The following is an 18,042-nucleotide window of genomic DNA, read 5'->3' on the forward strand; positions in this document are numbered from 1 at the left end:
TTCTAAACACTTAATGGCTCATTCATGATATTACTTGTAAGAGGCAGGCAAATAGTAAAATTCTGTATACCTACACAATTATCTACCCAATAAAAGATTTCATGCTGCTGGATAGTTCAATGGAACTCAGCAAATTGTGACTAACCTAGCTATAATTATTGTGAACAATTGAAAAAGTTATTTTCTCCTTTAACCACACTCCAGAGGTGAATGACCCCGGACAAAGCCAGCAGGCTTATGAGGTGATACAGGGCCCCAGCTGTTACTCTTTCTCATCTCCTCTCCTCAGTGTAGAACAATACCTCCCTTCATGGTTGTGACGTGCCAGTGATGGCTCCAAACATAGAATCTCACACAACCACTTGCAAAGCTGCAGTGAGACAGCTGATTTTCCTCCCTTTTTGAATGGGGAAACATCTTTCTTCCAAAGCCAGCTAAGATTTGTTTTTGATATTCTCTTGGCCTAGATCTGGTCACAAAACTCTGCACACAAAACAAAGGATGATGGGAAAGAAAGTAGCTGGTGTCTTCTCCATCAAAAGAGGAGGGTGGTTCTGCCTACAAGGAGAGCAGAAAGGATGAAGGCTTCTAAGCAGGCATCCAAGTGTGTCTGTCTGCCAAGGAGTACAAGAAAGGCAGAAAAAGTGGCCCAGGCAGGGCTCGGGGACCTTGCATTCTCCCTTCAGCAACAGTAACCCCATTTCCTACTTGTGTTTCAATACTAGATTTCCATTTTAGGTTCTACTTGAATAAAAGTTCCTATGGATTAAAAAAAAAAAACCTACAAAATCTTTGCTTTAACTTAAATTCAAGTACCAATATTTTCTGTGAGTCAAAACTCTTGTTCACTGTTATATTCCCAAGAGCTAGGACAGTTCCTAGCATGTAGCAGAACTGCATGTATTTCCTGTTACTGCAATAACAACTTAGCACAAACTTCCTGTATAAAAATAGCACAAACTTAGGCCCAGTGTGGTAGCCTGACAGCTGAAGCCCTCACCTTGCAAGTGCCAGGATCCCATATGGGTAACAGTTCTAATCCCAATGGCCCTGCTTCCCATCCAGCTCCCTGCTTGTGGCCTGGGAAAGCAGTCAAGGACAGCCCAAAGCCTCGGGACCCTGCACCCATGTGAGAGATCCAGAAGCAACTCCTGACCCCTGGCTTCAAGATCAGTTCAGCTCCAGCCATTGTGGCCACTTGAAGAGTAAATCAGCAGATATAAGATCTTCCTCTCTGTCTCTCCTCCTCTCTATATATATTTGACTTGACAATTTTAGAAAATAGCACAAACTTATCATCTCATAGTTCTGAAATTCAGAATTGAAGAATGGGATCCAGTAGACTAACATTCAAGGTGCTGGCAGGGTTTAATCCATTCCTTCTGGAGGCTCTGAGGGAAGTCCATGTGTCTTGCCACTACTGGCTTCCAGAAGTTGCACACAATCCTTTGCTTGTGGTCCCTTCTGTCGATGGCTTCATTTTGGCTCTGTTTTTCTCTGACTCTGACCCCCCCTCTCTGACAAGTTTTTTTATGACACAGTCCCATGAGCTCTGGTATTTCCCTTACTGCCTCCCCAAAAACCCTCCCCTTACTGATTTCCCCTATATTATTACAATTGTGCAGTCCTTCATAATTCCTGCCTGACTCTTACAAGGACCTGTGATTACATTTCTTCCCTGAAAAAGACAGGGTGATCTTCTGTCTTAAGATCCTTAACTTGGTCACATTTGTTATTATTATTTTTTTTTATTGGAAAGGCAGATATACAGAGAGGAGAGACAGAGAGGAAGATCTTCCGTCCGATGATTCACTCCCCAAGTGAGCGCAACGGCCAATGCTATGCCGATCCAAAGCCAGGAGCCTCTTTCGGGTCTCCCATGCGGGTGCAGGGTCCCAAAGCTTTGGGCCGTCCTCGACTGCTTTCCCAGGCCACAGGCAGGGAGCTGGAAGGGAAGCGGGGCTGCTGGGATAGAACCGGCGCCCATATGGGATCCTGGGCATGCAAGGCGAGGACCTTAACCACTGCGCCACCGTGCCAGGCCCAACTTGGTCACATTTGTAAAGTCCCTTTGCCATGAAAGGTTACACACACAGGATTAGGACCCAATATTTGAAGAGGTAATATTGGTGGGGATAAACATCTGTAAAACTGGTGAGTGTCTGGTGGAATCTCAGCATTAGAATCTTCTTTAGGGAGCAACCGATCTAACCTCCTACAAGGGCTCAGAATATCTTCATCATGGAGATTTTCCCACCTGTGCTTGGACACCCTTGGCCCTGAGGCTTTCCAAATCAAGCCTTCCAGGACCAGACCAATCTTTCTTTAATTACTTCTGCTTTTCTTCTTTCTTTATAAGTTTACTGAGCATATCATGTGTAAAATTATTATCTTATTTGGAGGGAGAGATAAAGAACTGCTTCGTATTTGTGATTTGCAAATCTTTACTTAGGATATCTTTGTGTTACCTACTAGGATAAAAAAAAAAAAACTCCTGTCTTTGAGTAGGTTATTGGAAAAGTGAAATCATGCATGCAAGAAGTTAAATAAAAACAGTTAAATGAGATCATGCATGTAAAGTGCTTAGTCCCATGCCTGGCACATAGGAAGTACTCTGAAGATATTACCTGTTCTTGCTGTTGTTACTAATACCTTAAACCAAATAGAAAACTCATTATGATTTCAGTGACCAAGCAGTGATTGACAAAGGCTCAGGAAGGAGAGATGGTAGAAGAAAGGGCAAGATGCAGACAAACTCAGAGCAGAAGGGATGCTATTCCAGGCTGGACAAAAACGTTATCCCCAGAAGCCAGAATAAAGAGGTCCAGTTCAGGCAGAGTTTCTTGACTCATTTATCTCACTGTATTACTAGTTTGGACAGAACAGCATAGACTTCAAACTAGTTGTAGAAGGCAACTATGGATTGCAAGTGCTTGACAGACTATCCAGGCTCCCTCCTGACCTTCCTCTGAAAATGCACTCTGATCAAAACCCCATCACCTTGGCCTAGACATGATTTCCACTTGGGAAAGCACTTTTTTTTTTAAAGATTTATTTTTATTATTTTTTATTGGAAAGGCGGATATACAGAGAGGAGATACAGAGAGGAAGATCTTCCGTCCGATGATTCACTCCCCAAGTGAGCCGCAACGGGCCGATACTATGCCGATCCGAAGCCAGGAGCCTCTTCCAGGTCTCCCACACGGGTGCAGGGTCCCAAAGCTTTGGGCCGTCCTCGACTGCTTTCCCGGGCCACAGGCAGGGAGCTGGAAGGGAAGCGGGGCTGCCGGGATTAGAACCGGCGCCCATATGGGATCCCGGGCGTGCAAGGCGAGGACTTAACCACTTGCGCCACCGTGCCGGGCCGAAAGCACTTTTTAATTCTGGTTCCTTTATTTCCTACTCCACCTGGATATTATCTTTTCTGGCTTTGTGTGCCTTAATCACTAACCCTGTCCCACTCCCCCTCTCAGCCCTACCTGCTAGACTCTCAGCAAATAATGCAAACATTCAAGTCAAAGGATAGTGAAAGTGGGAACAGCAAAGTCAAGGTCAGAGCTGAACTGCAGATTTCAAAGTGAGCCTGAAAAGCTATTGGTTGCACCCACAATATTGATCATCAGTCCCTCAGGCTACGGAGAAAACATGAGAAGGACAATGGAAGAAGAAAGAATTGAGGGACTGAAGGAGTTGCTCAACCTGTCTACTTCCATCATCCAGATCCATCTACTCCAATCCTACTTCCTTTAAAAAAGAAAGTTGGCAGGTCAAAGGATGATTTCTCTGGCTAATGATTCCCCACCCCCTGAAAAATACATGAACACACATATAATGGGCTTTATTGTAATAACTAATTTCACCTTTATTTTTGCTAAGTGTATACATGCATATTAAGAAACAGAACCCTTATTTATGTGGTACTTGACAAAAGCACTGGAAACAAGCCAATACACTCTGTAATTCCCAATGGTAGAAGCTAAGTTGGGGCATTTTGTTTCTGTTTATCTCAAAAAGGAAAATCACTGGTGAAGGTCAAATCTTCTCCTTGGTACGATTCCAGTTCAGTGTGAGTTTATGGCCAATATTGAGTTTAAATGAGGAGAAATCAGAATGGGACACATGCCCCTTTGTTTAAACCACCAATCTAAAAGCCCTTCTTAATTAACATGGCTGCTGTGTTTGGCCTATGACAATATGACCCAAGGATTTCTTTCATAATGCTAGTATGCACTGGAACCAGAAACAGATTTAAGATGGTGAATATGAGGATTTGCAGGAAAGCAGTAAAAAAAATGTTTTCTTTAAAATTTCCTACACCAACATTTCAACTGGAACATAGCAGTGCACTCCTGGAGAACTGGATCTGTAAATCATTGTTTAAAACAGTCTTGTGGAAAACCTGCAATTTAACACAACTGGGAAAAGGTTAGCCCAGCATCCACTCTATTTTTTCATCCCTGTTTACTCAATTATAGAAGTACTTCCACAGCAAGCAGTCCTCTAATTGTGTATACTTCACTGAATGAGAAATGGGACAGGCTGCAGAATAAATTCTTGGGTGTAACTAAATTACATACCACTTCCATATATTTTTTTTTTCAGATTGCCCATTACAGTAAATGAAAACATGCTTTAGAAAAGCACTATAAACACTTTTCAAGGACCAGTCTCCTTGCTCCCTCCTGATGAAATGTAGCTGTGTTTCTATTTTCCAGTGTTCTCCAGCTGGTGCTCCAAAGGATTTCAGAATGGTACACAGATTACCAAGAATCTTTGTGAAATTCACTCTCCAGTCCCCAGGGAGCTGGGCCAGCTTCAATCTCCCTTGCAGCACATGAATACAACTTTGTGTCTATTTAGACAGTGCCTGTCCCTGCTACTCTATTATGTCCTTCCCCACAATTCATACAGACATGCCAGCTCACTTGGTCAGGGGTGCAGGAAGAGGAACTTGGGTGGCGTAGTCAGGAAACTCCCCCAGCTGGGACATCCAGCACAAGCCATACCAGCTCACTTGCAAGAGAGGAAATGGCACACTCACTTACCATCTCATGTTGAAAACAGTCCGCTACAAATGACTTAGTTAACAGTGCTAGTAATCATTTTTTGATAGATTATGCGTAGAGTCTTTTATTGTTTTTCTTAAATAAGTATAAGGGAAGAATCCAAAGTATTCTTTCTCATGTTATAAGAAATGGAAACAGTCTGGTATGTTTTCATTTGTTTTAAAATTCTTATTCTACCTTAAGATGAATGAACTGAGTTCTTCCAAGAACTGCCTGATTTCTGGGTCTCACTCCCATCCCCACTAACCAGCTGTTATTTCTTCAAGCCAGAAACAAGTTACCAGACCAACTCAAACAGAAATCTAAGGAGATTTTCCAAGGCTAGCATTCCGTGGTTCATGATTCTTCCTGGATTGGGGTTGTCTGGTTCGTGCTAGTTTTGAGGTGGGAAACATTAGAAAGACTGTGCTTTGTCTTCTCTCAGAAACTAGGGAATTCCTTTATAGTTATTTTCTTTCATGTCAAAGTTATCCATAGTCAGTTTCAAAGGGAAAAACCGTGCTTTTTGTGACTTGTACAGCAAGAAATCCATCTTAGCTATAATATTTTGATTTCATGTAACCTCTTTCTCATCATCCTATTTGATACTATGTGTTTTTATATCAAGAAATATATGCACTGGTTAATACAAGGTACTTTTTAATTTTATTTTTGATGTTTACATGGTTAATTAAGGTAGGAAGTGTCAAGGAGTAGGAGAAAGTGGATAAGACCATTGTTTTCAAATTTTCTTTCTTCTTCCTATATGTGGGGGAAAGAGAGAGATAAGGGGAGACAATGCACCCAGCCCCTCAACCAAATCAGTATCCAGGGATGGGGAATGACCACTTGATGTCATCCGAGGATCCCCAATGTGGGGCATGCTCCAAAGGTCCTGCTCAAGTGGTTTCCATAGTTCAGTAATTCTGAAATGCTAATAATCTCACCACTTCATGAAAGATGAAATCCTTCCAAATTCCATTGGCTGACATAGCCCACCTTAGAGTCTCCATTCACCCAGATATTTGTTGTCAACTCTTGGCTGGAGAAGTTGAGCCTGCCCCCCTCTGTCTTGGTCTTTGTATGAACTAGTGAATGTCACAACACAGCCCAGCCCACACCCTAGTACCCATGAATGTCAGAGGATTCCATGGTCATACCTAGCTCAACCCATCACTGTCCACAGCTCTTATGCAAACCAATGGAAATTGCATTTCCTCAGGGTTAAGCTCACTTATCCTCTGCAGAATCTACCCCCAGAAATGATTCTCTCATGTGTTGGTTAGTGAGATGGCCCAGCCTCATTACCTGTCCCCTATTCCAACACTCACTGGAGGAAACTATGATCTACTCCTACCAGGCAGGCCCTTAGTCCTCGCTTATATGTGGGCTAGTGAAAGGTGGTAGACAGTGTTCCATGCCAACTAAGCCAGCTCAGGTCTCCCACAAAGGCTGATGCATCAATCTGACCCACAGAAGTCTTTTCCGGCCTCTCCCCTCCAAACGCCTGGGTCTCAGTCCCCTCACTTATCTGTAAGTACAGTGGCCTTGTCGTTGGGAGTCCCTCCTTACCTTCAACACACTCCCTCAGTGGTCATCCCTCCAACACATCCCCCTGTCCTTTCCCTAGTCAATTCATAGTACCTGCACCTAGGAGCACATGGGTTCCCCAGTGAGCCTTCTGAAGCCTAGTAGGCGGTATGTTGGTCTGGAACTCTGCCTGTCCACAAGGGTCTGAAGCTTCTGCCATGCTGACCTAGAACCTTATTCCTCAACACACCCAAGATGCAGACCCATTCAAGGCTCCTTAAGCCCAGTCCACCAGCACACGAGGTCAGCATACTAACCTGGAGCTCCCCCTCCCAATCCCTACCACACTCAGGACCAAGCACATGGGGGAATCCACAAACTTACTCCACTTGCCTGGACATGAGACCCAGGTCCCCATACACCCTCACTGGTGCTATTTCTCCCCAACCCCCTACAAGCCTGCACTCATTGGTGCAGGAATATTACATGGGTATATTTTAAAGTTCAGGGAAAGGGGCCCGGTGTGGTGGCCAAGTGGCTAAAATCCTCACCTTGAATGCTCTGGGATCCCACATGGGCACAGGTTCTAATTCTAGCAGCCCCACTTCTCATCCAACTCCATGCCTGTGACCTGGGAAAGCAGTCGAGGACAGCCCAGGGCCTTGGCTTCCTCCACCCAAATGAGAAAGCCAGAAGAAGCTCCTGGCTCCTGGCTCCTGGCTTCAAATCAGCTCAGCTCCGGTCGTTGGGTTGCTTGGGGAGTGAGTCATTAGAAGATATTTCTCTCTGTCTCTTCTCCTCTCTGTATATCTGACTTTGCAATAAAAATAAATAAATCTCTTAAAAATAAATAAATAAATAAGGTTCATGGAAAGCAGAGTGCATCACTATGGTTCAATGGCTTAAATCTTCACCTTGCAAATGTTAGACTCCTGTATGAGCATTGGTTCCTGTCCCAGCTGTTTCACTTCCCATCTAGCTCCAGTTTGTGACCTGGGAAAGAAGTAGTATATGGCTTAAAGCCTTGAGCCCCTGTACCACTTGGGAAGCCTGGAAGAAGCTCCTGGCTGCAGGCTTCAGATTGCTTTAGCACTGGTAGTTGCAACCATTTGGGGAGTGAACCAGACCATGGAAGCTATTTCTGTCTCTCCTTCTCTCCATTAATCTGATCTGCCTTTCCAACAAAAATAAACAATGTCTTTTTTTTTTAAGTTCATGGAAAGCAGAATTGGAAGTTTTGGTTTTATTTTGGAGCAATTCAATTTTTGAAAGCCATGCATAGTGGTTTTTTTTTTTTGCTAAAATACATTTTACCTGTGTACTATGAGGAAAAAGTTTTGCATGCCAAATAAACCAGCTATAAGAAATTACTCTGAAACATAAAGAGACTCCATCAAAGATCTACTGAGATTTCCTTCTCCCCAGGAGAACTTTAATTTTTTCATCTCTAAAAGCATTTTCAGAAGTCAAATCACCCCAGTGAAGGACAATAGGAATATCTGAACACATGAACCCCACTTCCAGCAGCAGTAAGAGAAGTCTCTTAGGGAAGGAAGCACCAGTCAGTACCAGAGAGATGACTTCAGTACTCAGCTGTCCTGCTGGACATGGCAGTCTCAGGTGCGGCTCTACCCACTGGGCCCTCAGTTCCTCTGTGGGGCTGCAGTGGGATCAAATGAGGTCACAGCTGCAGACACACATTCACAGATGTCAAGCTTGAACTACTTAAATGGCAGGTTGTTAACAATGTGATGTGCTTGTGACAGTATCACATGAAATTGATGTCTTAGCCAATCACTACAAATTGAAGAACAGTTTCTTAATATTAGAGAACCTGCATGTGATGCCAGCTTGTTCCATTTTGATCTCCTCCACTTAAAATTCAAAGATTCAAGGAAATGAGATCAGACATCTTTATCTTCAGGAGGTAATTCCCAAGGAAAGCACACACACATACCACTGAGCTGCTGTTCCAACCAATCATCATGCCAGAATCCAGCCTTGCAAAGGCAGTTGTTTTCCTGCACGTCCACACTGGGAAATAAAAGTGAATGTGGGCTGTTTTTGCTCTACTAGTTGCTTTGAGCGAAAACAACCACAACATACTTGTGTTTCCACATAAAGCCAGGAATCCCACCTTGAGGTTTTGAACATGTCCCTTCAGTGGGTGGATAGCTTTCTCCCCATCACTTACCAACATATTACCCAACATGCAGCATCACCAATAAACAGAGAAGTGAATTTGGTTGATATCTATGGTTTTGTTGCCATTTGTGTCATTGCAGTTCTGTCTTGGCTTCCACCTATGAAATTTTCCATAAATGAAATTTTCATATACAATCGCTGCCTGTATTCACACTATCTCTGTCCTTGCAGAATATTTAGTGTCCCACTTTATGTGCCCCAAATCTAGTTTAATGCTATGGAAAGTCATATATGTATGTGTGTGTATGTGTGTGTGTGTATGTATATATATATTTTTTCTCATCTTTCACTCTTAGGGTGACAAGGGGCAAGCTGGATGGAACATCCACACCGCAGAGGTTGTAGCACTGGCAGCAGCCACACAAGCAGCCAGTGGAACTTAGTGGTTACAGGGTTGAGTTTTCTCAGCAAGACACCAGACTCAGCAATTCACACATGAGGTCTTTATTCAGCGCAAAGAGAGACCACATGAGAAAGGCATGGAGAAAACAGAGCAGAGGCAGATGGCCTTGGGGATGAAGCAGAGGCAGAGAGAGCTGAGAGAGAGAGAAAAAGAAAGGGGACTCCTGCCATAGTGGCAGGAGGGGGCTCCAAGGAAGGCCAGCAGGGTGGAGCAGAAAGGCGAGAGGGAGAAGGAGAGAAACTGTGTGCTCCGCAGCAAAGCCGCGGGTGTTGAGAACACAAGGCCATGAGGGATTGATAGATGGGGCCAGGGATACGGGGGCAGCAAGGGATTGATGGGAGGGTGGCCAGGTACGGTGTCCTAAAGTAGAGGGGATGGCAGAGAATGCAGTTTAAATCTAAAGTGCGCAAAGCTTACAAAAGTGGAACCTTAGTAAGGTGGAGCCCTAGGGGAAGCAGGTGTTTAAGATGGAGCCTTTTCTAAGGTGGCAGGGTCTACTCAGGGTTGCCAGCCACTGTTAGAGTTGCTCCTCACAGATAAGCCTCGCTCAAGATGAAGCTCTCAAGTGACTGGTCATAAAAGCCTTCAGAAGTTTCATAAGTAATACTACACCCTTTTTTGGTGGTTGTTTTGCATTTGTTTTCACTTTATCTGAGAGGCAGAGACAGGCCGAGACCTCCTATTCACTGATATTTATACTGATATTTAGACCTCCTATTCACTGATATACATCCACCAGTTCAGTTCATAAATGGCTGAAACTTCATCCAGGCTGGGCCAGGACAAAGACAGAACAGATCTGTTTCAGTCTGCCACCTAGGTTGCTAGAATTCAAGTACTTGAGCTATCACCTGCTACCCACCAGAGTGTGCATCAGCAGGAAGCTGAATTGGAGGTGGAGGAGCCAAGACTCACACCGGACACCCCAGTACGGGATGCAGGTGTCTCAAGCAATGTCTTAACCTGCGTACCAAACACTCCATATCCAAATGATACTCTAATGTCAGTGTCTTTCTTTTTAAAGTCTTTTCTTTTTAATATTGTTTGCATGGTTCAAAGGGATGCACACTCATGTGTGCCTCTGATTAGGGCAGAGAGGTTCAGGTATAGAGGAAGGTGGATGGGGCATAAGTTTCAGGTTTTTTCTTTTCCTCCTCTGTCCTCGGGAGGAGGGGAGCGAGCCGCTCCTTGTCAGGCCTTTCATACAGAAAGTAGTAAGCTTTGGAAAAGAAATAGGACTTGGTGCCTCCAGTGACATCTCATTTCGCCAAGATTAGAAACACTTTTCATTCACCCCTGGGTATGTGCAGGTAAATGCTCACTTGTGAGTTTAAAATACCAGGATGGGCCTGGCACACTGGCTCAGTTGAATATATCCTCATCTTGCAAGCACCAGCATCCCATGAGGGTGTCAGATCCCACCCCAGCTGCTGCACTTCCCATACAGCTCCCTGCTTATGACCTGGGAAAGCAGTAGTAGATGGTGCAAAGCCTTGGGACCCTGCACCACATGGGAAACCCAAAAGAGGCTCCTGGCTCCTGGTTTTGGATCAGGTCAGCTTCAGTCATTGTGACCATTAGGAGAATGAACCAGTGGATGGAAAATCTTTCTCTCTGATCTGCCTTTCAGGTAAAAATAAATAAATCTTTTAAGAACAAAAAGATACTAGGCAAGTTTATTAACAAAAGATTTCACATTAGAACCAGGCAATTCATTGAAAGCCATTGCAAAACAGTGCTACCCAGTTAAACACCCATTTGATAGGCTGATTGGTGACTGAGGTGTCTATGTCCCAGAAACCTGTTCATTATCAACGAACTAATGGAAATAAAACTGGGGCTCATTTGAAACATTTGCACAAACAGAATAAAAGGCTATAGATAAAAACAGGTCAGGCTCAAGAAGCCAGATGAGGTGAAAGAGGCCCTTTTATAATGTGGTACACTGTTTTATGAATTCAGATTAGCCACAATCAAATTCCCAAAGCATCATGTTCTCATGCAAGAAAGATGAGACACAGCTTAGCCTACAAGGTGAGTGTAAGTCTGGTAATATAAAGATGTGTCAACAGTTGAAGGAGAGGACTCAGTGGTTTCCCCTGAATATATTCCATCACTGTTGCATGGTAAGCAGATTCTGATTCAATACACCTTTTCCATAAAACATGGTAAGCCTCTTATGATGCAGTTACACTGTGGACAAGCATATCAATTTTTTCCAATAGCTCCTGTTTTAGGTTGGCTTCCTTAGAAGCAGAGCCTGAGATGAGGATTGTTATGCAAGCTACTGCTGTATGTTCTCAGGAAAAGAGGAGGAATGCTGGAGTCCAGGAAGAAATGAGCAAAGATATGGTCCTGGCTGCATTTGAGCTTCAGTCTGATCCTGCAGCTGGAGCTCCAGAGAACAATTTCAGGCAGGAGCTAGATGGCTGTGAGCCCTTAGCAGCAGCTGGGGAACAGGTACCATAGTCAGGTGCAGAGGCGGGCATGAACAGCATCCACTACTGTAGCTCTGCCGATGGAACCAAATCTAACAGGGTAAGAGCAATGTGATAAGAGGTATGATCTCCATCCCGTCCATGGTATCACCAAGGACTTTGTGGCATGGCCACGATCCCCTCACATGATCTCACTATCATCAACTTCCTCATCTGTCAAGTTGAAAAGGGTTGGATTGAGGGTCCCACTATGCAGCTCCAAAGTGTGGTGCCTTCAACAGGGGAATTGATGAGGAGGCTGATGATGGTATAATTGATGTTTATTCACAGAAAGGAATTAATTAATGCAAATGTGTCTCTGACCAACTATCCTATTAAAAGTTTTTCTCTCTCCTAGAATAACTCTGAATGTACAGGCAAATCTCAGAAAGCATCCAGTAGAGTTGCCCTGGAGAGGTGTGCTCCAGAAAGGATGCCAGCTCCATCTTAAACAGTGTTTTCAAGGCAGTTTCCCACAAGGGAGGGTTAGTTAAGCCACACGCCTTCATTTAACTGACTCTTGCAGTGAGTTAAAGCCAAAAGGATATGTAAAGTACCAGCCAGAGCAAAATGATACAATCAGTGTGGGGAGCACTTGGGCAAAAAACAAACTATCAAAATTATAGGTATGTGTACACTTTGCCTTCGCAGTCTCCCCTTTCAAAATCTGTCCTACAGAAATATATGTACATGAAGTGACACTTATGCACATGAATTCACTCTGCCACTTCTCCAAAACTGAAGCCTGCAAACAACTCTGGGTCAGTACTGCGACATAATGGGTTAAGCCACTGCCTGCAGTGCTGCCATCCCTTATGAGCATCCATGTAAGTCCAGGCTTTTCCATTCACAATTCAGCTTCCTGCTGATGTCCTTGGGAAAGCAGAAGAGGATGGCTCAGGTGTTTGGACCCTGCACCCACATGGGAGACATGGATGAACCTCCTGGCTCCTGGCTCCTGGCTCCTGCAGCCTGGCCCAGGCATGGGACCATTGCAATCATTTGGGAGTGAACCATTGAAGACTTTTCTGTCTTTCTGCCTCTGCCTCTCCCTCTCTGTAACTCTTTCAAAAAAAAAAAAAAGAAATGTTTTAAAAAAAAACTCAACAGTCCATCAATTAAGGATTATTTTTTAAAAACACAATAGGACTGCACATCTAATAAAATACTGTGCAACCAAGAACATTCCATATTAATGAGGAAAGCTTTTTCAGGATATGTTAATAGGTGAAAAGCAAATGAAAAAACAGTATATTATACATTAGTATGAAAGGCTTTCCGAAAGTTCAAGGATAAATATATTGTGAAAAACTATTGCATGGATCTTTTGCACTGAAATAAACATCTTTAAACTTAATTTCCCACAAACTTCTTAAATATTTTTAAGATATGTTTATTTTTATTGCAAATTCAGATATAAAGAGAGTAGGGGAGACAGAGAGGAAGATCTTCCATCCAATGATTCACTCTCCAAGTGACCTCAACAGCTGGAGCTGAGTTGATCCAAAGCCTGGAGCCAGAAGCTTTCTCCAGGTCTCCACATGGCTGCAGGGTCCCAAGGCTTTGGGCCATCTTCCACTGCTTTCCCAGGTCACAAGCAGGGAGCTGGATGGGAAGTGGGGCTGCCAGGATTAGAACTGGTGCTCATTTGGGATCCTCATTTCTCACATTCAAGGTGAGAACATTAGCTGCTAAGCCACCACACCAGGTCCTAAATATTCTTTAAATTTATGCAAGAGACAGAGACAGGGACATAGAGCCAGAGAGAGCTTCCATCTGCAGCTTCACTGACCAGAGACCCACAACAGCCAAGACTGGGCATGGCTAAAGCCGGACATGGAGAACTCAACCTGGGTCTCCCACGTGAGTGACTGGAACCTGTTATTACCTTCTGTCTGCCAAAATAGGCGTTAGCAGGAAACTGGAACTGACAGCTCTCACCAGGTGTCGAACCCAAAACTCATCCATCTTAATCAGCCTGAATAGCACTAACTAAATACACACTCCTCTGTGAATTTTTGAAGTAGCCTTGTTTACATACTAAACATAAATATGTCTCATAAAAATATGCTTTTGTGTAAAAATAAAGATCATAAGAGTACATATGTACATTGAAGTGTAATCTTCACTGGATATCTGAAGCTGGTTTTTATGTTCCTGAAAAGAAACTTCAGTTGTTGTTACCTGTGAAGACTAACGGAATGGAAAAATAAGATAGATAAACACATGGGTGGAAATGGAAATTCTCACTAAATGTAACTGTATAATTTGATCAGTACATGTTGTGTAAATGTCTTCAAATATACTGCATCCCATAAATATGTGCAGTTGTTGCAAGTTAACCAAAAATGTATAAAGCCTTTTGGAAAATAAAAGAATAAATATATAAAAAAAATTTTTGTGGGTAACCTGCCTAGTTCTACATCTAGTCAAGATAGTAAAGTCAAAGTTAGAACCCTCTAAAAATGAATAAAATTTGTTCTAAATTTGTCCTCAACCACCAAGGAAAGTGCAGCTTCCATTTAATTTTTTAAATAAAATGAAATTTTGGGTCCAATGTGGTAGCATAGTGGCTAGATCCTAACCTCAAACGCACCAGTTCATATCCCACTTCCCATCCAGCTCTCTGCTTGTGGCCTGGGAAAGCAGTTAAGGATGTTCCAAAGTCTTGGGACCCTGCACCCATGTGGGAAACCTACAAGAAGCTCCTGGCTCCAGGCTTTGGATCAACTCAGCTCCAGCTCTTGCAGTTATTTGGGGAGTGAACTAATGGACAGAAGATCTCTCTCTCTCCTTTTCTCTATAAATCTGCCTTTCCAATAAAAAAAATCTTTTTTAAAAACATAAAATAAAATGGAATTTTAAAGGCGGGAGCCAGGATCAGCTTCTCACTTCAGTGTCCTGCTCGCTGAGGCTACTAGCTGTAGCCAGTTGCACTGGAGACCATAGGGTTCACAATACTGAAATCACTTAGGATCTGGTTTTTGGAAAGTTTGCCAAACCCAGCTTCAAATAATGGAGTTTTGGTAGCACAACTGTGACCATATCTTCAATACACTTCTGATATCAAACACTTTTCTTAAGTCATTTTTTGGTGTACTGATAGCTTATGCACCAAGAAAATGAGGGGCAAATACTGCAACCATTCAGAGACCAGAGAGGCAGATGGTCCAGGTTGAAATATGAGCTCTGTTCCTTCCTATTATACGACCACTAGCAACTTAATGCCTGGAATCCGCCATAAAATTTTGTCTGGTGTAGGACTGTCTAGAGGCTTAATTTTTGCAGAGTTGCGTAGTAGTTTATGTATCCTAGTGCTGGCTACTATTTAAGTATATGATTTTTACTATATCATTTTACAGGGAAATAACCAATTAAATCTATTTGGAGAGGACACGATGGGAGGTGAGTTTCATTTGCTGATCAGATCTGTTTTTATGCTACTTGCTTTGAGTATGCCTTTTTTGTTTCTTTCTTTCTTTTTACTGAACACATCAGAGGGATAGTACACTACCCACAGCATGTATCTTCTCCCAGCCAGGGTTGTGTCTAAGAGTGGAATTCTGCGTAGATGCCTCATTCTGGTCTATGGAAAGAACCAAAGGGACACATTACTAAAAGATGTGATTCCTGCCTACCCTGAGAACATGACTCCCACGATGCCTGATGCAAAAAGGAGGCACCATCTACTGTATTTGGGAAGTGCTTAACACTCAATCTCCACTGCAGGATTCATACATAGAGTAACATAGCAAAGCTCCCCCAAAGCAAAGCTTTCTAACTTCACTGAAACACAGAATTCTTTTTCCTGCATCATGGTTTTTACTCTGAGGCTGGCACTGTGGTGTGGCAGACAAAGCTGTCACCTGAGGTTCCAGCAACCCATATGGGCATCAGTTCAAGTCCAGTTGCTACTCTTCTGATCTAGTTTCCTGCTAATGTGCCTGACAAAGCAGCTGAAAATGGCTGAGTCCTTGAGCCCTTGAACCCACTTGGGATAGGAGAAGCTTCTGGCTCCTGAACCAACCTAATTTTAGCTGGTCGCAGCCATTTGGGAAGTAACCAGCAGATGAAAGATCTCTATGTAACTCTGCCTTCAAATAAATAAATAAATAAATCTTTTAAAGAAATATCTACTACTCTGCAGTGTACCATTTGGACCTGACCTTACGTGCCAAAAACATCTTCATAATTACCTAAATGCATATCTGAAAATAAATAAATGTGAATTTGGGGCTTTCTAAAGAAAGATTGAGATCATGACTGCATTAGGTAAAATACATGTCCAGTGTTTCTATATTGAAATAATAGTTGCTACGATTGTAGTTTGCAGAAATATATTTTTGTGTAGACTGTAATCACATACAAGCAAGCGACTGAACTTCATTGATTAATCCTTGCTCTACTCTTGCACTGATCCATGAGCATAATAAAGGTGGTTGATGAAGGACTGGCATTGACAATAGCAGTATACATCGCAATCAGTAAATGACATCATGGTGATAGGAAAGCCACCTAAATACCCATGATGTAGCCGTCACCTTAATCAGTGCAAATTATCAACTTAGTTTCATCTAGATAGAGGATGATGATGTCATAATGAGTTTCCTCATTCTCCTGCTTAAAAAATTAACACATTCTACCATGAAAAAAAAAAAAAAACGTTTAGGCAGATAATAAGAGCCATCAAATCCTGGTTGACATTTGACCAAACTGATTCCACTGTTCTGTATGTCTTGCTATTTTTACATAGCTGTATACAAATATCTCAACATTTTTGCAGATATTATAACATAAGCATGTTCCCATGTCTTTAAAGAAATTATCAACATATTTTAATGGCTACCTCATATGAATATACTACTTTTTAAAACACTTATTATATTCCTTTGAAAGGCAGATTTATAGAGGGAGGAAGAGATTTTCCATGTGCTAGTTTACTCCCCAAATGGCCACAGCAGCTAGACAGAAGCCAGGATGCTGGAACTTCATCTAGCTCTGCCATGTGTATACAGAGTCCCAAGCATTTAAGTCATCTTCCACTTCTTTGCCCAGACGCATTATCAAGGAACTGGATTAGAAGTGAAGCAACCAAAAATCAAACCAGCGTCCATATGGGATGCTGGCATTGTAAGGGACAGCTTTACCCACTATACCACAATGCTGTCCCCAGATATACAGTCAGTAATTTTAAAATAATTTTTTATTATTGAAATAAGATGCACCATGCCATAAAAGTGAAAAGCAATAATTGCCATGCCATATGCCTAGACTGGGTATCAATTCAAGTTACTCAGCTTGCAAGCCAAAGAGAATGATAACTCCATCTGAGCCCTTAAAGATTTTTCCACTCACAATGGGCTGCTGTGTAAAGAGATGGGAACATCTGTTGGATTAAAAAGAAACAAAAATGTATCCTTCAGCATGAAATCCATGTAGTTCCAAAGATCTCAAACTCACCCTATGTCCAAGTCTTTGTACCCTCTTTGTCCCAGTTCTTCATTTCACGCTCTTTCTCTCTCTATCTCTCTCTCTCTCATTCTAGATTTCCAGCTGTCATCACCCCTTCATGTGCCCTCATCTTCACCCAAGCTCCTCTCTGATTCACATTTCCATTTAAAAACATCGGAAACATACAACAATAACATCATAATTTTTACCTAGGGATAAAGAAAGTTATTTCTTTATGTGGACCACTCATTTATGAGACCACAGAATCATAAATATTTGAATCAAAAGAGATGTTGGAGATGGTTAGATCTAACCCATTCATTTTACAGTTGGAGAAACTAAAGTTCAAGGAACAGGTATCACTTGCCTATTTCAAGGCAATTAATGGCAGGATAAGAAACAGGGCTTAACTCTCCATCCCCCAGGTCTTCCTGTTCTAGCCGGTGACATTTGGAGGTGTTTCAAGGCTGCTCAAACCTCAGAAGATCGATGCTTTGCCCATTGTTCCTATCATGAATAATGCCTTTGCCTTAAGCAATAGTTCCCACAATTCAGACCTCATATACAACTGTGGTGAATTTTATCTCTGTGTTGTCCATATAATATATTATTTACCTGGTGCTCATCAGTAGGTTGGCTCATGGTTATTCAACTGTATTCATTTTTAAATGAAATTTTGTACCATCACTGCAGGTGGAAAATGGCACTAGTTGTTGTAAATAGTACTTATTTTTACACATTGCCTCCTGGATACTCTACTTGTGTTTTAACCTCTCTTTAATTAAAAGGAGACTGAAATGTGAAATAATACCAAACTGAGATCCTTAGGAAGATTTTTAAATGATTTTAAAAACTAGCTTCATTAGCAGTTCATGCTAAGGGTTGAATTTACTACCTAAAATTGGCAGTGTGTGCTAAAATTAAAATTTAT

The 18,042-nt window shown here is 42.4% G+C and overlaps 1 protein-coding gene across 1 annotated transcript in view; it reads left to right on the forward strand.

The window, feature by feature from the left end:
* The window catches only part of AK5 (adenylate kinase 5), a 236,446-nt gene that overhangs the window by 170,363 nt on the left and 48,041 nt on the right, over nucleotides 1-18,042 (forward strand). The window contains exon 9 of the mRNA XM_040987298.1: nucleotides 15,023-15,065. Within this exon, the coding sequence (XP_040843232.1) occupies nucleotides 15,023-15,065 (43 nt within the window). The remainder of the gene's footprint in view (nucleotides 1-15,022; nucleotides 15,066-18,042) is intronic.

Source organism: Ochotona curzoniae, unplaced genomic scaffold (assembly GCF_017591425.1).
Source record: "Ochotona curzoniae isolate NIBS_2020 unplaced genomic scaffold, NIBS_Ocur_1.0 contig_4612, whole genome shotgun sequence".
NCBI lineage: Eukaryota > Metazoa > Chordata > Mammalia > Lagomorpha > Ochotonidae > Ochotona > Ochotona curzoniae.